This window comes from Symphodus melops, assembly GCF_947650265.1.
Source record: "Symphodus melops genome assembly, chromosome: 12".
NCBI lineage: Eukaryota > Metazoa > Chordata > Actinopteri > Labriformes > Labridae > Symphodus > Symphodus melops.
Genome location: NC_136702.1, coordinates 3621763 through 3641930, shown reverse-complemented (window position 1 = coordinate 3641930; position 20168 = coordinate 3621763). Strand labels below are relative to the sequence as shown.

Here is a 20168-nt window from a genome sequence, read left to right as displayed (position 1 = left end):
TCATTGTGTGATTGGTAAGCCATCTGTCAATCTTAATTGTCAGCCAATCAGTAATAAGGATTACAATCAATTGCATATCTAGTAGGTAGGACCGATAATGTCATGATAGTGTCACTTAAAAAACTACAACCTGTAAAACAGGACAGAGTGGCAGAATTGAATGTATTTAATTTAAGCCAAAAGCTACAACCTGTCTGTTGTTGTTTGTTTTTGTATCATAGACTCGGCCCTCGTCTTTGTTCAAAATGTCCTTAAAATTGCGACAACCGCTACATCGACGCTAGCAAGTTATCGAGACAGCTAACTGGAGGGTTAGCTAGTTGGCTGTAGAAGGCATTGCTTAAAAAACATTTGAGGGAAAGGAAACAGGGTGAATGTAATGATAGAAACAAACATGAACATCTCACTTTAATTAAATGTTTATGATCATACATTTTTTCTGTTTCATGGTTGAGACAAATTGGCTTCAGTTGTAATAAAATCAAAAAACGTTTGGCTTTTTTTTGTTAAAAAGTCTTGATCCTTGAAGGCTAGGCAGAAATCTTCTTACCTCTCAAAAGGATCCGTACACAGATTGGATCCTTAGAAATACAGCAACAGTACAGGCGAGTATACACATTGAGAGAGAGAGTCATATCTTCAGCTTTGTTTCAGTTGGTTAGCTCTTCCTGTTCACACCCTGTGCACTCACTACAGGTTAGTGTACCGTGTGCCTGTGTGATATGCAGTAAACCTGCCGATCCCCTCACCTTCAGGCAGCGAGAGCAGAGCATAAACATGACGAGAGAGACCCTGTCACAGTGAACCTGTTCGTCGCGTTTTGGGTAAACACTAGAGACCTGGTTTGCATCTGCTGCGAGTGCCACAGGCTCAGGGACGGCTTTACCTGGGATGGAGGCAGGGGACCAGGGATGAGAGTTGATGCCAAATCTTCCTGTGATGCTCAAAATCCAGAAGGCTTGCAGCTATTTTCCGGATTGAGTGATTTCACAGCTGGGATGCAGAGCAAGACTGTGCACAGGCAGACTGTAATTCTACGCATTCCTGGCTTCAACGCCCACACGCAGCGCTGATCTCACAGGAAGGCTCGTGAACAAGATAAAAAAAGAAAGCTGTTTTTTTATGCACTTTTCTTAAAATATACGCTCTCATTCCTCAGTGCAGCAGGTACAGAGAAGCACCATGACTCAATTCAACTGATTACAGTAGAGAACATTTCACTTATTGGTTTAGAGAGGGTGTGGAGGAGGGAGGCTAAATTAGTACTGGAAGTAAAAATGCCCCGAGGCAGGGTGGAAAGAGAGATGTTGAAAAATTACCTCGTAGTCCATTCATTACCAAATCTATCTCTGCAATGTGGTGTGGCATTAAAAGAAGCCTTCTGAGGTCAACAGGGCTGCTGCTGCTTTCCATGTTAACACAGTGCTGCGAATAAAATGCTTTGGTTGTTTTGGTCCTCGTGGACTCAGTCTGATTAAAATCTGCCTTTAATCTGTTGTTGTCTGCTGTGATAATGTGTGCGTTTAAAGGGCACAGAGGGGAGAAAAGTTTTCTAACCTTCTTAGAGCAGCGTTTCTTTGAAAGCAATTGTTACTTAATGGAACACGATGACTTTGACGCACATCACTGTGAGCTTGCGTTCTCAATGACGCCGCAGTAAAAGGCATCAAACAAGCACAAGGACAAGGAAATTGCTTGAAAGCCCTGCGGAGGGAGTGGCTAATATGTGGGCCGGCTTTGCAGTTGTTGTGCCACTTTTTTTCTTCTTGAAACTCTAATTCTCCTTTTCCATTTTTTGTTGTTTACATTTTCTGGGTTCAGAATAAGGCCTTTGCACTGATCTAACTGTATGATGCAAATCAAAGGCCCGGCTATATAAATAATTTACAATGAACAACTTGTTACAGTGTGAGACTTGTAAAGTAAATGTGAGTGTAACTGACTGCTCTTGTTGTGTGATGGATACAAAACTGCTTGAATTTCATTCTCCAGATAATCTATTAGGTCAGAGGATGTGCCGACACAGAGTAGAAAACAGGGATTGTTCATCTTATATTAAAATCAAAGGATGAAGTCTGTAACAGGAAGAAGCTCTCTTGAGTATTTCCACTGGGCTTCTGCAGAAACCTATTTTAATACTTTTATTTCCCGGCCTATGTGCATTTTCTGCACTGCTGCAGTATTAGTGCAAGTAATTTATTTATTTAAAATACTTAAAATATTTATTTATTTTAAGTACACGAGAAGCCAAAAAAGCCGCACTGAGTGGATGCACTCAGTGCATCCCCCCCCCCCCCCCCATCCTTGTAACAGAAGAAGACGGTGGTCCTAACAGTGTGATTTACACATCGGACATGTTGCTCGCAGGAGTTGGAGATCGAACCCTCGATCTTCCCGTTTGAGAGACGACGACTCTACCCACTGAGCCACACTAATTTTGTCTATTATATAAACCCCACCATAGAGTTTTTTTTTCAGTGTAATTGCTGTGTAAAAGAATTTAAAATGATTAATGATCCAAAAGCTGTAGGCCAGCCTCGACATAGATTCAAGAACCCAGTAAAAGTCAGGCTTAACTCCTCATTGCAGCACAAAGCTGCCACAGCATGCCTCAAAAAATAAATCAAGGACACTTTACTGGAGACTGAAGTGTGTTTTTAGAGCAAATGTCAACTTGCATAAAAAGAGCACTGAGCTTATTTGCATATAAGAAGAAACAAAGTAGAACACTACTGTATTAGGTGATGGTAAATGGCCGGTGGTCTGCTCCTTTACATGATTCTGACAGCTTCATAAGATGCTGGAGAAGAGACAGGTAACGTTACCTTCCGTCACACTGTGTGATACCAGTGTCCCCATCAATATTTCCATACCATCAGCAGTTTTATTTACGACACTGTCATCAATATTGCATCCACTCAGTGCGGCTGCCAGCCTTTACAACCTTCGTCAGATGGTTAAGTAGATTGAATAAAAACGCAAATGGCTCACTCTGGCTCTCTGTGCTGCAACCACCATAAAGCCCAATGTTCGTTAAATGAGCGTCTTGGAAACAGCCTCCCCTCTCAATAGAGGCGAGCTACTTTAACAGCCAAACGCGGGGGCTTGGTGAAGGAGGCGTTGGAGGTGATTTAACATCGTTTGGTCTCTCCTCTGAGCTTTATTAGGGGGAGGAGAGGACCCTCTATCACTGCCGTCTCAGTCTCTCACTCTCATCTCTCTCTGTCAGCTGGGGTTAACTCGTGGCACCATTAACCCATCCCGTCCTATTTCAAAGAAAAGGAAAAAAAGAGCATCCAAACTTCTCTCTCAGCTCCATGAACTTATGACTGCTGAGAGCTGGTTTGACAAACACCTGTTGGACTTTCACAGATTTGAAGCAGTCCTAGTTTTTCTCTTTTCTTTTGTTTGTGTTATCTAACATGTTGTGTTCAGACTACAGATTGTTGGCCTGGATTACAGCAGTGGTTCCCAAACCTTTTTTCTGCCGGGTCCCTCAAAGGCAAATGGAAGTACTTTCAAGGCTCTGAAATAGTTTTTCTGCACAACAAAAAGAAGTACAAATTATTAACTAAATGGTAAATGCTGTCGTACTGCAAATATATTAAAAAATGATACTTAGTTGTTGCTCATGCTATGCTACATCCTAATGCTATGCTACATGCTATGTTACCTCAGCTGCATTAAAACATAGCAACAAGGCTAGGGTCAAGTGGAAGGTGCCATGTTTGGTAGAAGTGGAGGGATGTTTAGGTTGTTGAGATTAAACATTTTATTTAAAATAAAATTTAAATAGAGTTCTAAAGCATATTTTAGGCAGTTGTGTGTAGTCTACAGAATAATGAAGTTGTATTCTTAGTTGCACAAATATTATAAATCTTTAAAATGCTAAATTTAGTTCATTATTATCTATAGTATTGTAAACTGTGATAAGTTGAAGTAACATCCAAGTTCTTTACAGTCTCCGTGACCTCCGACCTCCTGCGGGCCCTCCATCATGAGTGTGGGAGGCAGGCGGGTTCAACGAAGGTCGCCCCCCAAAAAACAGAGGGGTATCATCATTATTGCCACTATCATCCCTGACTGGTTGACATCTTTTATCCAGATCAAGACAAATGCATGATATGTCTGTGGTGTCTCTTTACTGTGACATCTACTTAAGGTTTTTGTTAAAATGTGGTTAATTTGCTTTATTTTAATCTGCTCAATTTAAACTAATTAAAATTAAGGTTATTCTTTAGCAACTGATTTGAATTATGTTACCTCAACTTTTAACAAAGTTAGATTTAATTAATAATAATGTGTGCAATCTGTTGCCTCAATTTCATTGATTGATTAATGTGCATCTCTTTTTACAGTGCAGGGAGGAGGACCCAATTGCAGGAAAACTCAAAACTGATTTATTAAACAAAAGGCAAAACCAAAACTAACTTAAATAATAAATCTAGAAATCCCCCCCAAAAAACAAGTAGAGGAGGACACAGGGAAACACATTAAAGACTAAACCCTAAGACTAGGAAACACAGTGTCAGTCTGAATTGTGTGTTACAAAGACATTAATGATGAAGGGAAACACAACCAGTCTGCATCGTGTAGCAATGTTTCATTTGATGCCAACATTTAGGACACTGTTGATCTTTTAGTGAGTTGACATATGAGAGGTAGGGGGTATACAGTATCTAAGTGTCTACTTGATTTGTTGGTCATTAAAGGAATTTATAGGATTACAGGACCCCTATAGACGACTTGATTTAGTTCTACAACAGATAGCACACCGGCCGCTGTTTGACGCCCTTGATTGCATTTCTAATATTACCAATTCTCTTTGAGCTCTTTCCCAGGCAGGCTTTACTCAGACCACACTTACTCACAGAGAGGAACTGGCCAGTGGATTAATGCTAAGCTGATGAATCCCATCAAACAATTACTCTATTTTCCTATAGAGGAGGATGGAGAACAGTGATGGCAGACGTGACAAAGTCTCAGTCCCCGCAGACGATGAAAGCATTTTCTGGCCGCATCTTCAGACGGCGTGTGATCTGCCCATCCTGCCTCGCTGTATGAGAACACAGACGCGGCTGTCGGCCGTCGTCTGGGACAGCGAACAACACACCAAAAACAACCGGCTGCTCATTCTGTAAACACAGAACACACATCAGCTGCTCATATTATGCAACTGTGATCAATGCTGGGAGTGTTTGAGGTTCTAACAGACGAGCGCTGGACTGCTTTTGTGCTCGCAGACAAAACATTTATGGTTGAACCAGTTGAGGTCCACAAGGAGAAACAGACAACAGAGCTTTCATTGTACTGCAAAGGCTTCAGGGTTTTTGCCGCTCCAGACATTTCACCCTCTCTATGAAGGCGGTGAAGTTCTGATCTGAAATCTTCAAGTCTTTTCAGTAACCTTTTTTCCCCCCAACACAATAGTTTCTTTAAAAACTCCTGTTCTCATCAACGTTAAAAGTTGCAAACTAATTTTCCAGTAGCAAATTCTCTTCAAGAAGATTCACCACAAATGTCAAAGATGCTGACTCATCTGACCCAGAGCTGCTATCTCTGTTTCAAGAAAGACTTCCCATTAAATATCAGAGATCATCATTATGCCGAGGCTGGTGTTTTCCTCACTTTTCTTCGCTGTTATTCTCATTCCTCACTGTCACGGAGGCTGAATCATAAAAGGAGAGTTCACATCCTTCCCATTTCCTCTGCTGCACCTTATCGGAGCGGCCTCCTCAAGCCCACGACCTCCCTACTGGAGGACCTCCTCTCTTGGCGGCTTGCCAGAGTGCCGATCTCTGCGTCTGTCTGTCAGCAGAACACCAGCTGATTAATGCTTTCACTGCGGCCATTAATAAAACTGTGGAGAGGCTGCTCTCTAATTGAGAGGTACAGTCAGGGCTGCATTGGACCAAATAAGAAAGATGTATACAGTGGGTATGTGTTGCTGCTTGTGTGTGTTTAAGGGGAGGAAGAGTGGCCTGCTTTCTTTTCTGACAACCAATGATATAGTTGTTTCAACACAATATACAAACAGTACGCTCAGTTATTTATGTGAGGGCTAAAGACTGAGTGTACACAGAATGTTGTGTCAGATGTTATTTACTGTCTTTTCCTGTTCAGTGCGACAGTAGCTGTTCTCCGGCTCTGATCTTGCTCTTCTTGCACGGCAGCAGAGTGGTTGTAGTGTAGTGATAAAGTACTAGTGTCGAGGCCACTGGCACCAGCAGTGATCCACAGGCACTCTGCTGGACACACCCTGACTACTCGACTTGCTTGTCCCATCCATCTCCCCTCATCTCATACAAGGGAAGTTTCCAGCACTGCAATCATTTGTTCAGGGGGTGAAGGGAGAGGATGCACAGAGACTTTAGCATTCAGATAGAGTGGCTCTATTGCAGGAATGTGTGGCAGAGGATTGGATACACTCTTACAGGCAGGCTAGCTTATTATTCCCTCCACGCAGCCGACAGCTCACGCCAGTGGAATGATGCTTTTTAGTTATGTGTGGTTCCATAAATCCTTCCATGGTTGTCTCTCTAATTTGTAGTAAAAACTGAATTTTAAACTTCTTTACAATGCTGAAAAAACCCCCCAAAATATCGATAGCCCTTACTACATGAACTCCTGGACTCACAGAATTAGGTAATTTTCGGATTATTAATTACCAACCTGCACACATTTCTAGAAAATAAAATGTAACTGAACACATGCCAACACATTTGAAAGTGGTTTTGTGTAAGTGCAGAGTTGTGGCTGAGTGAAGTACGTTTCTGTATAGCAGTCATTGAGAAGTACTGGGAGCCCCCCAGCCAACAGTAAGCACATCAGCAATACATTAAAGGTTAGCGATACAACATTGCAGTCTCCCTGCTTCTGCTTTCTGTTTGTCTGCAGCAGACACTCCAGAGTCACAAACTTTATTTTACATGTCTATAACAACCGGAGGGACTTGTCAGAATGTCTGTATATGTCAACCTGTAAATATGTACAAGCTGCTTTTTGTCGCCTGTAGCTGCAGATGTGACGATGGCGGGGTTGTGCAGAGGCATAACTGCTGTGAAACAATCAGGAATTGAGGCACTGCTACATTATGTTTTAAATAACGCTATGTGTTCTGTCTCACTTCCTCTCTCTGTCTTTGGCCAGCTGGTCTCTCTCTATTGCTTTTGGCAGCTTCAGGTTGAAAAGATAGCAGTGGATCTGCTTGTGTCTTTAAAGCTTCTGTATCTTTCAATCTTCTGACAATCTAATGAGGTGGTTTTTAAATTTGAATTGTTGTGATAACTATTGTTGCATTCATTTCCCTATAACATAAATCAAGCTGAGCTTCACTTTAGATGTTCGACATGCTGTTTCAGGGTATTATCGACAGCAGTTATTATTGTTGCAATTGTGGAATATACCATTCAACTAACCAATGTGTTTCAGATGTTTGCAGAAATAATTGGATATTTATCACATGAACACATTAGTAAACATCTGTCCATCACCAGTGACTGCATGTCTCAAATAGAGATGCACAGATCCACTTCTTATCAGTTCAGCTCCGATCTGATTCTGATACACGTGTGCTGATACAATACTGATTCTGATATGTTTGTTGTTATAACTAACAGTGTTATTGTTGTTGTTGATATTATGTGTAAGGGTTAACAAAGCTGTAGTGAACCGGCCATTGTTTTTTATTGTGTTGTCTTCACATACAAACATGAAGCAGAAACAACTTTCAGGTTTTTGAATTCATTTTTTTAAACTGAAGTACAAGAAGGAGCTCTTCCATCCCCTCTGGGCGTCGTCATGGAGACGGTCTGAGGAGACTTCTTACAGTTAAGTCTGAACGTCTTCAAATCGAGACTGTGCCAGCAGAGGATGTTTAAAGTGCCCAGCCATGTTTCTTGATCAGTGACGTGAATCGGCGCCATCATTCAAATATCTGACCTGATATTAGATCGTATCGCTCCCATCTCTAGTCTCAAAGTGTGGTGTTAATGTTTTTTTCAGGCCAAGTGCTGATCAACATCTGAAAACCAAACATATCCTTCTTAATGAAGTTCTTCTAATGCGCTTCAACACACTTCAATAACTAGCAGTACGTGAGTGATTTCTTTATTCCACGGAGCCTTGGACTGGTTGATATCTTAAGCACACAGACACGTAATTGGTTCTGTGATGCATAAAACAGTAGATTATAAAGCTCACTGACATGATGAATGTGAAGGTCTCAATCAGTTTGAATCAAGACGATTAATGATATGACAAGAGTGGTATGTGGCTTCTTATGACTAAAGCAGGGGAGGAGAGAGGCTTAACTTTTCATATTGACACAAAGTACTCTTCATTGATCTACAGTGGCACTGACTTGATTTAAGACAGTTGAAGGATTCCTTCCCTAGGCTACTAGCAGAGTGTAAAAAAAAGTATCCTTGAACACAAGAATCCTTGAAATTAGTCACCTACATGAAGAGCATTTTCAGCAACCTTTCCATTCCCTTATAATCTAGAAGATCTATTTGGGAAAGAGGTAAAATCTTGGAATTTTCAAACATTAAATCATCATAAAAATCATTGTAAATCTCCCAAGAGAACCATAAATGTGACCCAGTGTGACAGAGCCAACCGGGCAGACTGTTGTGTTGGCATCAAGGTTTATTATCCTTTCATATTGTACAATATACAAAAATATAGGGTACCAAAAAATTCACAGTGTCTAAAAGGCAGTGATTACAGTCTACATGACAGGTCTAACAGTACACCTGGTAAGTTGCATAGAAGGGCACAGAGCCTCACATCGCAGGGGACAGAGCTCAACACTGACCAATCAGATGACTCTCTTTTTCACAAGGTTAGACCAAGAAGGCTTCATCTGTGTTCCAATTTCTCCACTTCATGTGATCATTTGCTGTCCCTATTATTTGATACTCTCATTATTGTTGCTACACAGAGATCAGTCTGAGCCAGGGTTCATGTGTCTCTGGATATTTTTGATGTTTGAGCAGCTGGGAAAGGTCAGAAGCCACAGGCGGTCGGTCACATCGTGGAGCTCTGTCCCCAAACAAAAACAAACCTCATGGTTGGTGTGTACTTAGCTGCTGCACTTTTTTCCTTTTTTAAACAACTATAAGGCTTTTTTTTTTTTAAACAAACAGTGTTAGCTATACAATATACAGATATATTTACAAGATCCTCTGCAGGGTCATTAAATGGGCTGCACAAGGCTGTTGCTCCTATATACAGATAGAGCGCTCATCTCGTGCGTACAGTAGCTGAACTGAAAAGCATTGCTGGGTTAGCATTTATCGATCAGGCAATAATAATAATAATAAAATATAGCTGTGAAAATGCCCTTTTATAAACCAAGCTTAGACTATAAATAGTGTCTGTTTCACTTCTGCAGGGACCAGAGGAGTGAGGATGTGTTACTTTACAATGATTAACATCTCATACATGAAATATAGAAAAACAGTAAAATGCCTGAAGTGTCAGCGACATCATGTGGGAAAAAAAAAATGCACAAACAGATCACCTCTACTGACCTCCTCATATATAGTCATATGTATGAAAGCATTTACATTTTACAAAATACAGCAACGCCCCTTTGCTCAATCAGACATACTGACACACAGTGATTGGGTACACGAGTCTTCATGTACACACAAACACACACGCACTCACACTGATCCACTCACAGGCAAGCTTCTTTGCAAGCACGATTTCTTTTTTTTGTATTTTTTTTTTCCAAGCAGGGCCAAATGGATGCTTTTATTTTATAGTCATTTCCCCAAAAAAACATTTTTTTTATTTTTTTATTTCATCTTTGTGTTAACATTTCATGTATTGAAAATGCAATGACAAACGTTGGAAAAATTACAAAGGAAAGCAATCACTCATTGAAGGGAAATTAAAGAAGCAAGCAGTATCAGCTAGGTTTTATTAGCAGAGTATTTCCTCCTATGCTACGGCTTTGTCTGAGAATAAAACAAACATCATCTTTAAAAAAAAAAAAAAGGAACAAGTGCCAGTCTACTACAGTAGCTTATTCTATCATATAAAACCCAATCCAGTTGTTCAGCACACTGGTCATATTTGATATGACCACTGAGCTATTTAGCACTCAGTAGATTCAATGCATCTCTTGGAGAATTAATTGGAGAATCAATTAATTTCCTTTCAGAAGTCTTTATTGTTCTTCGAAGAAAAAAAAAAAAACCAGGAGTAGAAGAAATCAAATCTCGCCCCTGCCCTCTATTGCATACAGGCACCCAAGGCATTCCCAAAGCTTTATGTACAGTTCAGACTGCCTCTCCAAAATCCTCCTTGCTCCACTTAACGTCCTTGTCCATAAAATGTGGGACTCCCACTGGTCGCAAGTTAGGAGAATTTTCTTCAACTCAGACAAAGGTGTCCTGTTGTGACTCTGCCAACCAACTGTCCAGAAACTTTACCAACTCTGAGGTCATTATCTCTCCGTCATGTGAAATGCCAGCGATGGAGGCCGTGCATCGGTCCCTTACAAATAAGCTGATATTGATCTCTAATTTACTTTATCATCAACCTCATTGAGTTCTCTCCTTTGTTGTTGTTCTGTCCCACAGCGCTGTGTGGCAAGGACATAACAATTCACACTGTTTGTTCTCATTAACTGCTTTGTTGTTGAGGGATTTGAAGTTTATTACAGGCTGAGAATGTAGTTAGTAAAGGAGAGGTGTGACATGGTGACCGTGATTCAGAGGAATTATCACATATCTATTCAAAGTCCTTTCTCTCGAGCCGTCGGTTGCTGGATTCAGAACCGTGCTGATCGCTCACAACATCAAGTGACGAGGCATAGCTGGTGCAGCTGAAGTTTTCCACAATATTCCCCCCACATGATCCTCTGAGTTGATACTGCTTTATCCAGTTAGGCCGTTACATTAACACCCTCCCAGCTGGTTGCATAAGTCTTTGACTGCACCAGGACCTAAGCCTCTGTTATCCAAACCCACATCTCCTAATGGAAAGTTCCAGAAACGCCCTTGAAGAAACAAATCCAACCATGTGGAAGAGACTATGGGAGCGAGAAGAAGGGTGATGGTGATAAAGGAAAACCGTGCCGAGTCTGAGAAAGGTTTCAGTTCACGTCGGTTCGGTTGTGTCACCATGGCATTTTAGTTGTCGTCTGTTTTGAGGGTGCTGGCAGGGGGTTTGGAGATACAGTCATGTGGCGTGCCTCAGCTGTTGTTACTGTTGTTGTAGGTCCTGCACGGCGAAGGGGAGGAGTTGGGCTGGTAGTCAAACTTGCCGAGTGCTGTGGGATAGTAGGTGGTGGTGTAGACGTTTGTCTGCTGGAGGGGCGTCGGGTAGAAGTTGGATCTTTCGTCTGGTAGGAGGTTATTCTTGTTCAGTGTCTGGAATAACGAAGCAAAGGCACATCGTTTTTAATTTTTATAATGTATACAGTTATAATGTTGGAAATGCAAAATCTTTAGAAATTAACTAAGATCAGAAACAACTAAATTGTTAGAAATAAGCTTTGGTCAAAACAGGCAACCAGCATGGATGAGGAAGTTTTTCAAACAAGAAAAAATTTAAATCCCACAAAACCCCAAATATAGTGTTTGTTAAATATGCTGGTGGACAGATTTTCCTTTGGTAAACTTTGGTAACAGCCAGGCTCATTGTTTTCTGCTGCCTCACGTCTTTAGGTAAGCCAGAGGGTGATTTACTCAAAAATAAACCCTGACATTGTGATGCAGGAACCTTGTCTCTCTGTTAAGTGCTAAAGTGTCTTTCTTCCATGCAAAACTATTGAAGCATGCAGTAGGTTAAATAAAAATGTTTATGGCTGTAGCCTCATATTATATTTATATATATATGTGTTTTATGTAGCATCAGGGTCGTGGAGGAACAACATTGTATAAATGGTTGAAATGACAAAGAGAACTTCACTTAACGTACATGAAGCTGATAATTACCTCATCTTATTATTGCCGCTTTAAAAAAAAGTGAAGAAAAGTCTGATGTCAGGCAATAACAGTTCAACTGGTTCTAAAAACATTGTCAGGAAATGTTCTCAATCAAGTTTAATTTTGTATATTCTGGTACAACAGTCTCTTCAGTCTTTATTATAATGCACAATTTCATTTTTTAGATATTCCCTTTAATAAGAAGATTTGTATTGAAACATTTTTCTGCTGTAGAAGATGTTCTCAGTTTGTGGGAAAAAGTTTTGAGAACTCAATAATATACACAATGGACTTGTTGAGGTAAATAATCTTTGCACTCTGTTTATGTAAGACTTACCAACAGTGTCAGCATTTGTTGCTCACAGGTGAATAAAATACCTCCACTAGCCTTGGGATGCTGGCTTGTGTGCTGCAAGTGTATTCATAACCAAAGCAAACCAATTTAATAAATTTAATTTAGTTCACGTCAAGTCTACTCAATTCACTAATTTATGAGATGGCAGGAATTCACTGCAGGTCTCTTAAATAAAAACAAGTCTAAAACCCACATTTTATTCTAATGCAATTGCTGAGTGTCTGGTAAAAGCCGAACATAAGGTGAAACACTTTCCCGGGGAAGCATTAGTCTAATGTAATCCATCTGAACAGCTCTGGGGACCGAGGCAGGAAGATAATCAGGTTAGAGACGGTGAAATACACAACGCTGGGCATCATAAATTGGCCTGGAGGACAGGGAACCTGTTGGACAAACATTGCTGTAGTGGCACACAGTGACATTGGCTACACAACAGACAGAGTCTGGCCCCTTCTGGTCATTAAAGCTAATGAGTCCTCTCTCAGCACCACCATGGCTGTCAGCACCATGTCCAAAAGCAACAACAATAACAGCAGGCATGACAAGTGTCAGGAGGCTGACACGATCAGAAACACCGGGCCGGGTCACTGTGGTTTGACACCATGTTCCCGTCAAGCTGTGGTAGGATCCCAGATATTGTTAGGTTGACAGAAAGGTTAAGATGAATCCCTCCTGGCACACAACTGAAGTCAGACAGAGGCCGCGTTCAGACCGATTAAAGAAGGGACGATAACATGGAACTATGAAAGTCCAGTTTGAATATCACATCAAAAAGCGAAGGCTCCTCGTGTCACAATCTGCACAGAAACGTCCCTGAGTTAGCATTTTCAAAAAGGTTGACAAGCTCATTAGACTTTAACTTCTGCCTCAATGATTCATTCATAACTAGTCTCCAAAAGTTAAAAGAAGTCTGTTTGAATTTCAGCATGAATGTAATCATATAGCTACTGCTACTGAATGGCACCTTATCTACATATTAATGTAGCAGTTGTCGATCCCCGGCTACAGGGAATTCTTAAGTCCCAGAGAATTCCTAAATCCCAGAGCTTCCACAAAGTTAGATAGGAGTTAACAGTACCAACGGGGACTTGACATTTCCCATATTGCATGAAGGGTAGCATCATTCATAAGAACCTATATGTCTTTTAACTGCAATATTTTCAACTCCATCTCCTGAGTTTGTATCCGAGCCTTTTCCTTAAAATTTCATGCGCAAAAGTCTAAAAGATTACCCATATATCATCGTGTTTTTATGGTGAAGCAGAGACAGTGGACTAAGAGATGCATCGGAAAAAGAGAAGATTTTATGATATCTTTGAAATACCAAACAAACTAAAACCTTATGAAGAAAGTGTACTATAGGTCTCAGGTGAAAAGGGTTGCTGTAAATGTGACTGCACAGTAGACCGATAGCTGAGGGAGGTCGAGGACTGACTAATGCCTGAGCAAACTAATGGGGCCCATTAATAAGGACCTGGGTTGCTGCAGAAGAAGGACGCTTTAAAGCCTTCGGGTTCTGTACAACAGCAGGAGGAATAAAAATGAACAGTAATTCATCTTTTGTGGCCAGTGCTCTTTTGAGATAAATGCATGAATAAACTGCTCTAAATAAAACATGAATCACACTGCCCTTGAAATCTTCCACATTTACATTGTGTGTTGGTGAGTTAGTGAAAAAACAGGAAAAATGTACATGTTTTCCCATTTGTGTTGCCTTATCTCTATAATATTTAAACACGCAGCTAATACAAAGCATCTCTCTGATCCCGTACCTTGAACTCCATGGGCGTGTACTTCTCATTCTTTGGCGTAGTGTTGCCCTTGTAGTTGAGGTGGTTTGGAGTGGTGGGATGAATGATGGCAGACTCCTGTGAAGGCTTATGGAAACGCTGACAGTAGACGTAGATCAGGAAGGACAGCAGCCCCGCCCCAAGGAAACAGGAAACACCAGTGGCAATTAGGTGGAGCGAGGTGAATGCTGGGAAATTAGGGAGGATACAAGGAGCGTTATTGACGTGCTCAGCTTACAACACAGCATCATATTCTGGAAAAAAGAAACTGTTTCCACATCCTTAGCTTGATTTTCATCCCAAATTAACGATTCTTTTTTTTTTTTATCAGCCAGGTTCAAACTGATTTCATCGAGTTAGTTGGATGCCACCTGCTGAACGCCTAACATTTTTCTCCCCCCAAATTTTCAGGAAAAAATATCTCCGCCTTCCCTTCAAACAAGACATTGGGATTTTTGGACAGTTAAATCCTGGGTTTTAACTTCCAATTTTCACTCTGTAAACATTTTCTAGAATCTCCTACTTAACTGAATTTAGTCTAAATCGACTCATCTCTTGGCAGAATGTTTAATAAAGGGGTATAAAACAGTCCAGGATGGACCTTCTACTCAACATGACTTTGTTAAGTCAAATGGTGCAGCTGATTAGTCCAGCTGTAAACAACATTACGCCTTCATGTTTCCTTTGGATAGAACATCATCAGTGTCGTGTTCACTGAACTGAACACTCCAGTTTTGCTTCTTGGATTATTTTCACAGCTCATTTAAAGAGCCAATCTCTTTATTATGAACACCCAATTCTTAAACTCAGGTGTCTATGACTGAACTGAGCTCATTTAATGTCCCATTGTGAAGAACTATTCATAGTATTTCTTACTCAATTGAAGTAGACGAGGTGCAGAATTAGCTTTTTTAGTCTAATTGCCACCTGAAGCATTTTACCAATGCAGAGTTTCCCAAACACAGACTTTACTCGGGTGGGCTGCCCAGGTATATTTCAGAGCTTTTTTAAAATGTATTCGTAGAACTGTCACACACACGCGCACACGTGAGAGCGAGAAAGGTTCTCTGTCTATACGTCCCTCCAGTAAATGCACTAATTAAGGTACAGCGCTGTTGTCTAAACTGAAGCTTCTCATGACCCTTGCTGGAATATTTTTCTGCAGCTGCTTTCTCCCCATGCAGTTTACGATGATTATCTCGTTACGAATCCTCAGTAAGCCTTCTCATACACCTAATGTGACCATGGAATATCGAGTAGAAGTTGCAAGACTTTAGAAAACACGAGTAAACTCATCGGAGCATCTTTGGCTTTCTGTGAATGAAAATTTTCAAAAGAGCAGAAATACCCAAAAAGCAAAGCTAAAAAAATGTGGCAGGGCCTGACAAGCCCCCGCTAACTCCACCACCCAGGAACAACATGATTCTGTGGAAAACTCTCCACTGGACTGATACACTTTCATTTCAGAAATGCACAAAAAAAATCCTAATTTTATTGTTGTTGCTGTCACGATTAAAAAACATTCTCTGCAGATAACTTCTTCTGTAAAGAGTAAAGAGCCAGTACCCAGGGGCAGGAATATGAACGAGGATTTGTAAAAAAGTTCAGTTTTGGTGTGGGTCAGTGGGTCAGTCATTGCATATGAAGTACAATTACTGTCCTTTTCCCCCCTTCCTCCTCCTGATTGATGTAAGATTTGGCACAGATTAAAATAAAAACTCGCATGAAAATGCACATTTAAACGCATGTGAACACACAACATGGACAGACATCTGTAGAAACATTTAGGGGCAAACCTCCACATGCACATAGACACAGAGCGAAGGCAGCTGTTTGTCCACTTACCTCCACAGTGTTGGTCCTTATCAAAACCAGATGCAGGGAGAATGACTGCAGAGAGGAGAGGAACACAGGGTCAGACAAACATGCATGCACACTCACACACATGCACATACACACACACACACACACACACGCACACACAATGTCCCTGGAGAGGACAGCCTTCAAAACACAACAACCTTCAACTGTAACGTCGGGGGAGTTGACACATGCAGAAACAAAAACAGGGAGTGAAAAATTGAAATGTCATTGAATATATTGCATAAAATGGTCCATGGAGAGTTTTCTGCTTCAGTGGATTCTCCAACTTTCTACATAAAAAAGAACTGTTGAGTGAGCAAGCAGTTCTGTCCTGTCAGATTAAACCTCCCAAGTTACAGTCTGTGACACCTCACAATAATTTACAGCTACAACGTGTCCTGCCCCCCACAGATAGGAGGGAGGAAGAAAAAGAAGAAGAAGAAGGTTGCAGGGCGGGTTCAGTGTGTGTGAGCAGATTTAATTTCAGTGCCACATCTCTTGATTAATATTTTGCCCAATTTTTCAGCTTCCTCCAACCCGCCTCCCTTCTCCAAGTGACCTTAACAAATCCATCCATCGCCTCATTGAAATTTGCAATAAAATTAGATGTGATTTGGTGTTGTGACAACCCATTAATATTAATCATCTTCGTCTGGACTCATTAGAGATTCTGAGGATAGAGAGGAAAATGCTGGCAGGCCATGAAAGATCATTTTGGGGGAAAGTTTTTGAGGTTGTCATCTGCATAATAAGGTACACTGGGGCTAATGGGGTCAAGCGCTAACTTGTTGGAATCTCATGGACTTGATTATGGTTAATTAACAGAAGCGGGTGACATCAGTGCAGGACGAGAATGCAGGCTACAAACAAACAGTATATTTAATGTGAATATGGATGGTGACTGGTGATGCCAATGGACTGTGAAACTGTGTTTTGAACATATTTGATGATGATAGACAATCTGCTCACAAAGCCACAAGCTGCTGTTTGAGTGATGCTGGCCTAAAGGAGGACTGAAGGATTGCAGGCTAAACATCGAGAGATCTCCCCAACACACCTAAACCCTCACACTGTGGACAAACAAGGATAACATGATAGCAAAGCCATGTTTTTATGTTGCGCTTTAGTGACTTGATGAACCAATTTTATTAGTTACATAATTATAAATGAGAGGTATGTTGAGGTTTCTAAAAAGCGTCAGAATCTTTACATCGTCTTTTCTTACTATCTGTATCTGTTTCATTCCCTTTACCCAAAGTATGACTCAAAAGAAAAAAAAACCTTTAAGAATATTAAAAAAAGTTGTCGAGTTTCGAACCACTTGACTAGCAGACGTTTTATATATTCAGCGTATCCCACAGTAATAAACATATTCCAAGTTTATATTCAGGTGCATGGTGCAATTTTTTTGTATAATGAAGCCAAATCAAAAGCGTGATAAAATCAGCCAAAGAAATGTACGTGTTCCGGAGATATTCCTTGCTGCAAAGTAAATAGATTGCCTCCTACATTTCTGGGAGAAAGGACATCGCACTCCAGGAACCTTTGATCAGCAGATTTCGATCTGTTTAATTTTAAATGGGGCAGCTGCTCCTTTGTGTTTGTGAAAGCTGCCTGACTCACCAGGTATTTCATTGCAGTCTCTCCTCTCCGTGCTGTTCCCCACGCAGGGGATGTTTCCCTGAGCGCCACACACTCGACTTCTCATCTGCAAGCCCGAATCATCACAGGCTGACCACAGCGACCAGGCCATCCAGCCACCTAAACACAGAAGAAAGAGCAATCAACACAAACCTCGACAAACAAGTCCTCATCAAACTCGGACGGCATGGAAACCAAGCGCGCCCACCCAAGCTGTCACCAGCCGTGGCCAATAACCTTCAGACAAAAACACGGAAAAAAAAAAGTGTTTGAGAAGTAAACAGGATAGGGAGAGTAAATCCATGGAGAGTTTGTTTAGTGCATTGCGGAGATGTTTGTCTCTTGAGCCAAGCTTTAGTGCCGTTTCCCCACAGCAGGCGACGGAGCAGTAAACAAAGACTCCTACCCAAGAGGAAAGAGAAAACTCCCAACTCTCAGCGACTCGCTTTGAACCTTGCACTTGCTCAACTCTTTCAACTCCGAGTGCAAGGAGCACAGGCTACTGGGATGAAAGGCTGATGAAAAAGCTGGATTGTTATTCAGGGTGCTCTCGAGTGTGCAGTTTTGGCAGAGCTGGTTCTTGAAGAGGCAGCGGACGGGCTTCTTTTTTCTTTTTTTACCTTTCCTATCAGTCTGGGGCTCACCGACAGGCTGCTCAGTCTCCACCATCTGCTCCCTTCTTGCCACACAACCATCTAGACACACAAAACACACGGACCACCTCAAACGGGTTTAATAACCGTGCATCACCACAGCCTATTTTAATTGCTTCATTTATTCCCATTTATTTTTTGTCACCCAGACAACCTGCGTGATTGCACTGTTGAGCCAGAGGAAACACCATTAGGCCTCCTTGTTAGTATTCTGTCCCAACAGTCCTTCCTGCGGTCCTCTATTACTGCTGGAGACTTTAATCAAATGACCTGCGACAGGGGCATCAAATATTCTCATGACTGACAGCCCGCTTGCCTCTAATTACGCATACGTAGTGGATAGAGGCACGAGGAGGACCCTGAAAGATGACTGATGTTGAGCTGGTCGATAAAGGAACGGATGAGGAGATGGATTGGAGCGGGAAAGGTTGTAAGCTGACAGTCAATTGGCACGGGCCTGACGAAACGTGTTGGTCAACGTCAACCAGGAAAACATTAAGCTGATAAAGGAGGCTGATAAACATCTCTGCGAAGAGAGACAAAAAGCCTTTTTACCTGTCTTTGTAATTGCCAGGGAGGCTGACTATAAACGCTGCTCTCCCTGTGAATGACAGCTACACTGACACTCAATGAAAAGCAGTTCAGGAAAAAAACAAGGATTCATTTCAGGCAGGAATCATCTGCACTAAAAGGCCTCACTGTCCACACACGTGGATGAACATACTGTAAATACTGTAAAAACAAATGCGTGATTGCTCCAGACATTATTTGTCCATGCAATATTTGCTCTCCAACATAATTAATGATCTCAACCACAGTATGGTGGCAACATGTTCGAGGCTGTTTGACATTAAAAATGGAGATTAAGAACTGGGCTAAACCCTGATAAAGATTTATTAGATGGACCCCCCCCCCCCCCCATATTAGCCGGCCGATCTCTCATGAATATTTCAATGTCCTTGTGGTTGCAGAATGAAAGTAGATGGGGGGGTCCACAGAGGGCTTTGTAACTCATCTCACATACCATCACTACGTGGAGCGAGACTTTGGGAGAAAAAAGGCTGTGCTCCAAATAAAATTAAAAAAACTCCATCAGGACACCGATTGGACTCCTGCCTAAGTCTGACAAAATAGTTCGGCTTCACTTGACTTTCTTCGGGCCTGTTATTATCCTACTGTCTACTCCTATTGCACCTTTCTATCTAAATTAATAGCTGTACTGTTTAAAAACAAATACAGATATTAACAAGACAGTTCCTGATGTACCTAAATAAGAAAATAGTTTTTATTCACACGGCGTACTCTATTCTTTCCTTTTCTATTCCAAGATTATCGACCTATAATCACAAACTCAAGGACGACATTTATCATTGTTTCTACGCGAGTACATCACACATACAGAGAAGCTGATTTACTTTTTCCAGTGTTCTGTGTAACCACATCCACATTTAGACCTTTAAAAAATAAAAGTTTGCATATCAATCGTATGAAAGGTCATCGGTCTGGCACCACACCATGAGCTTGAACACAATTTGTTTCTGGGCAGATTTGTGTCTGGAAAGGCAGACATAGGCTTTAGACTGTATTCATCTGTTTGCTTTGAAGTACTAGAGTCGAACATGGCACCCAATAATTCTCAGCCTAAGATACTTTATTCAAGATATCTGTTTTAGTACAATAACATAAACTGTCTTTTTTGTAATAAAAATAAGAGGGTTTGTCGTGATGCTCAAAGACCCGTCAGTACAGCGGGAAATGACAAGGTGGCAGGATGGGCTGTGAGCTCAGCATGACTCTGTTTATCATCTCATATATCTTAGTCCTGGTTTAGTCATTAGCAAAAGATGAAAGAAGTAATTTAGCCAAGGGGTCGACACTGAAATGAAATGTTGTGGTAGATGATTACATGCCTGGAGGTGTG

At 41.2% G+C, this 20168-nt stretch overlaps 1 protein-coding gene across 5 annotated transcripts in view; it reads right to left on the bottom strand.

Moving 5' to 3' along the window:
* Window positions 1-8634: 8634 nt before the first annotated feature.
* sema5ba (sema domain, seven thrombospondin repeats (type 1 and type 1-like), transmembrane domain (TM) and short cytoplasmic domain, (semaphorin) 5Ba) overlaps window positions 8635-20168 on the bottom strand; it is a 159023-nt gene continuing 147489 nt past the window's right edge. For 4 of the 5 annotated variants that reach the window (XM_079356814.1, XM_079356815.1, XM_079356812.1 and 1 more), the window contains 5 exons: window positions 18215-18289; window positions 17577-17714; window positions 15936-15980; window positions 14073-14278; window positions 8635-11387 (listed from right to left, as the gene is read on the bottom strand). In XM_079356814.1, coding sequence (XP_079212940.1) covers window positions 11211-11387; window positions 14073-14278; window positions 15936-15980; window positions 17577-17714; window positions 18215-18289 — 641 coding nt within the window. In that variant the 3' untranslated portion in view covers window positions 8635-11210. The remainder of the gene's footprint in view (window positions 11388-14072; window positions 14279-15935; window positions 15981-17576; window positions 17715-18214; window positions 18290-20168) is intronic. The other variant, XM_079356816.1, reaches the window with a different exon arrangement.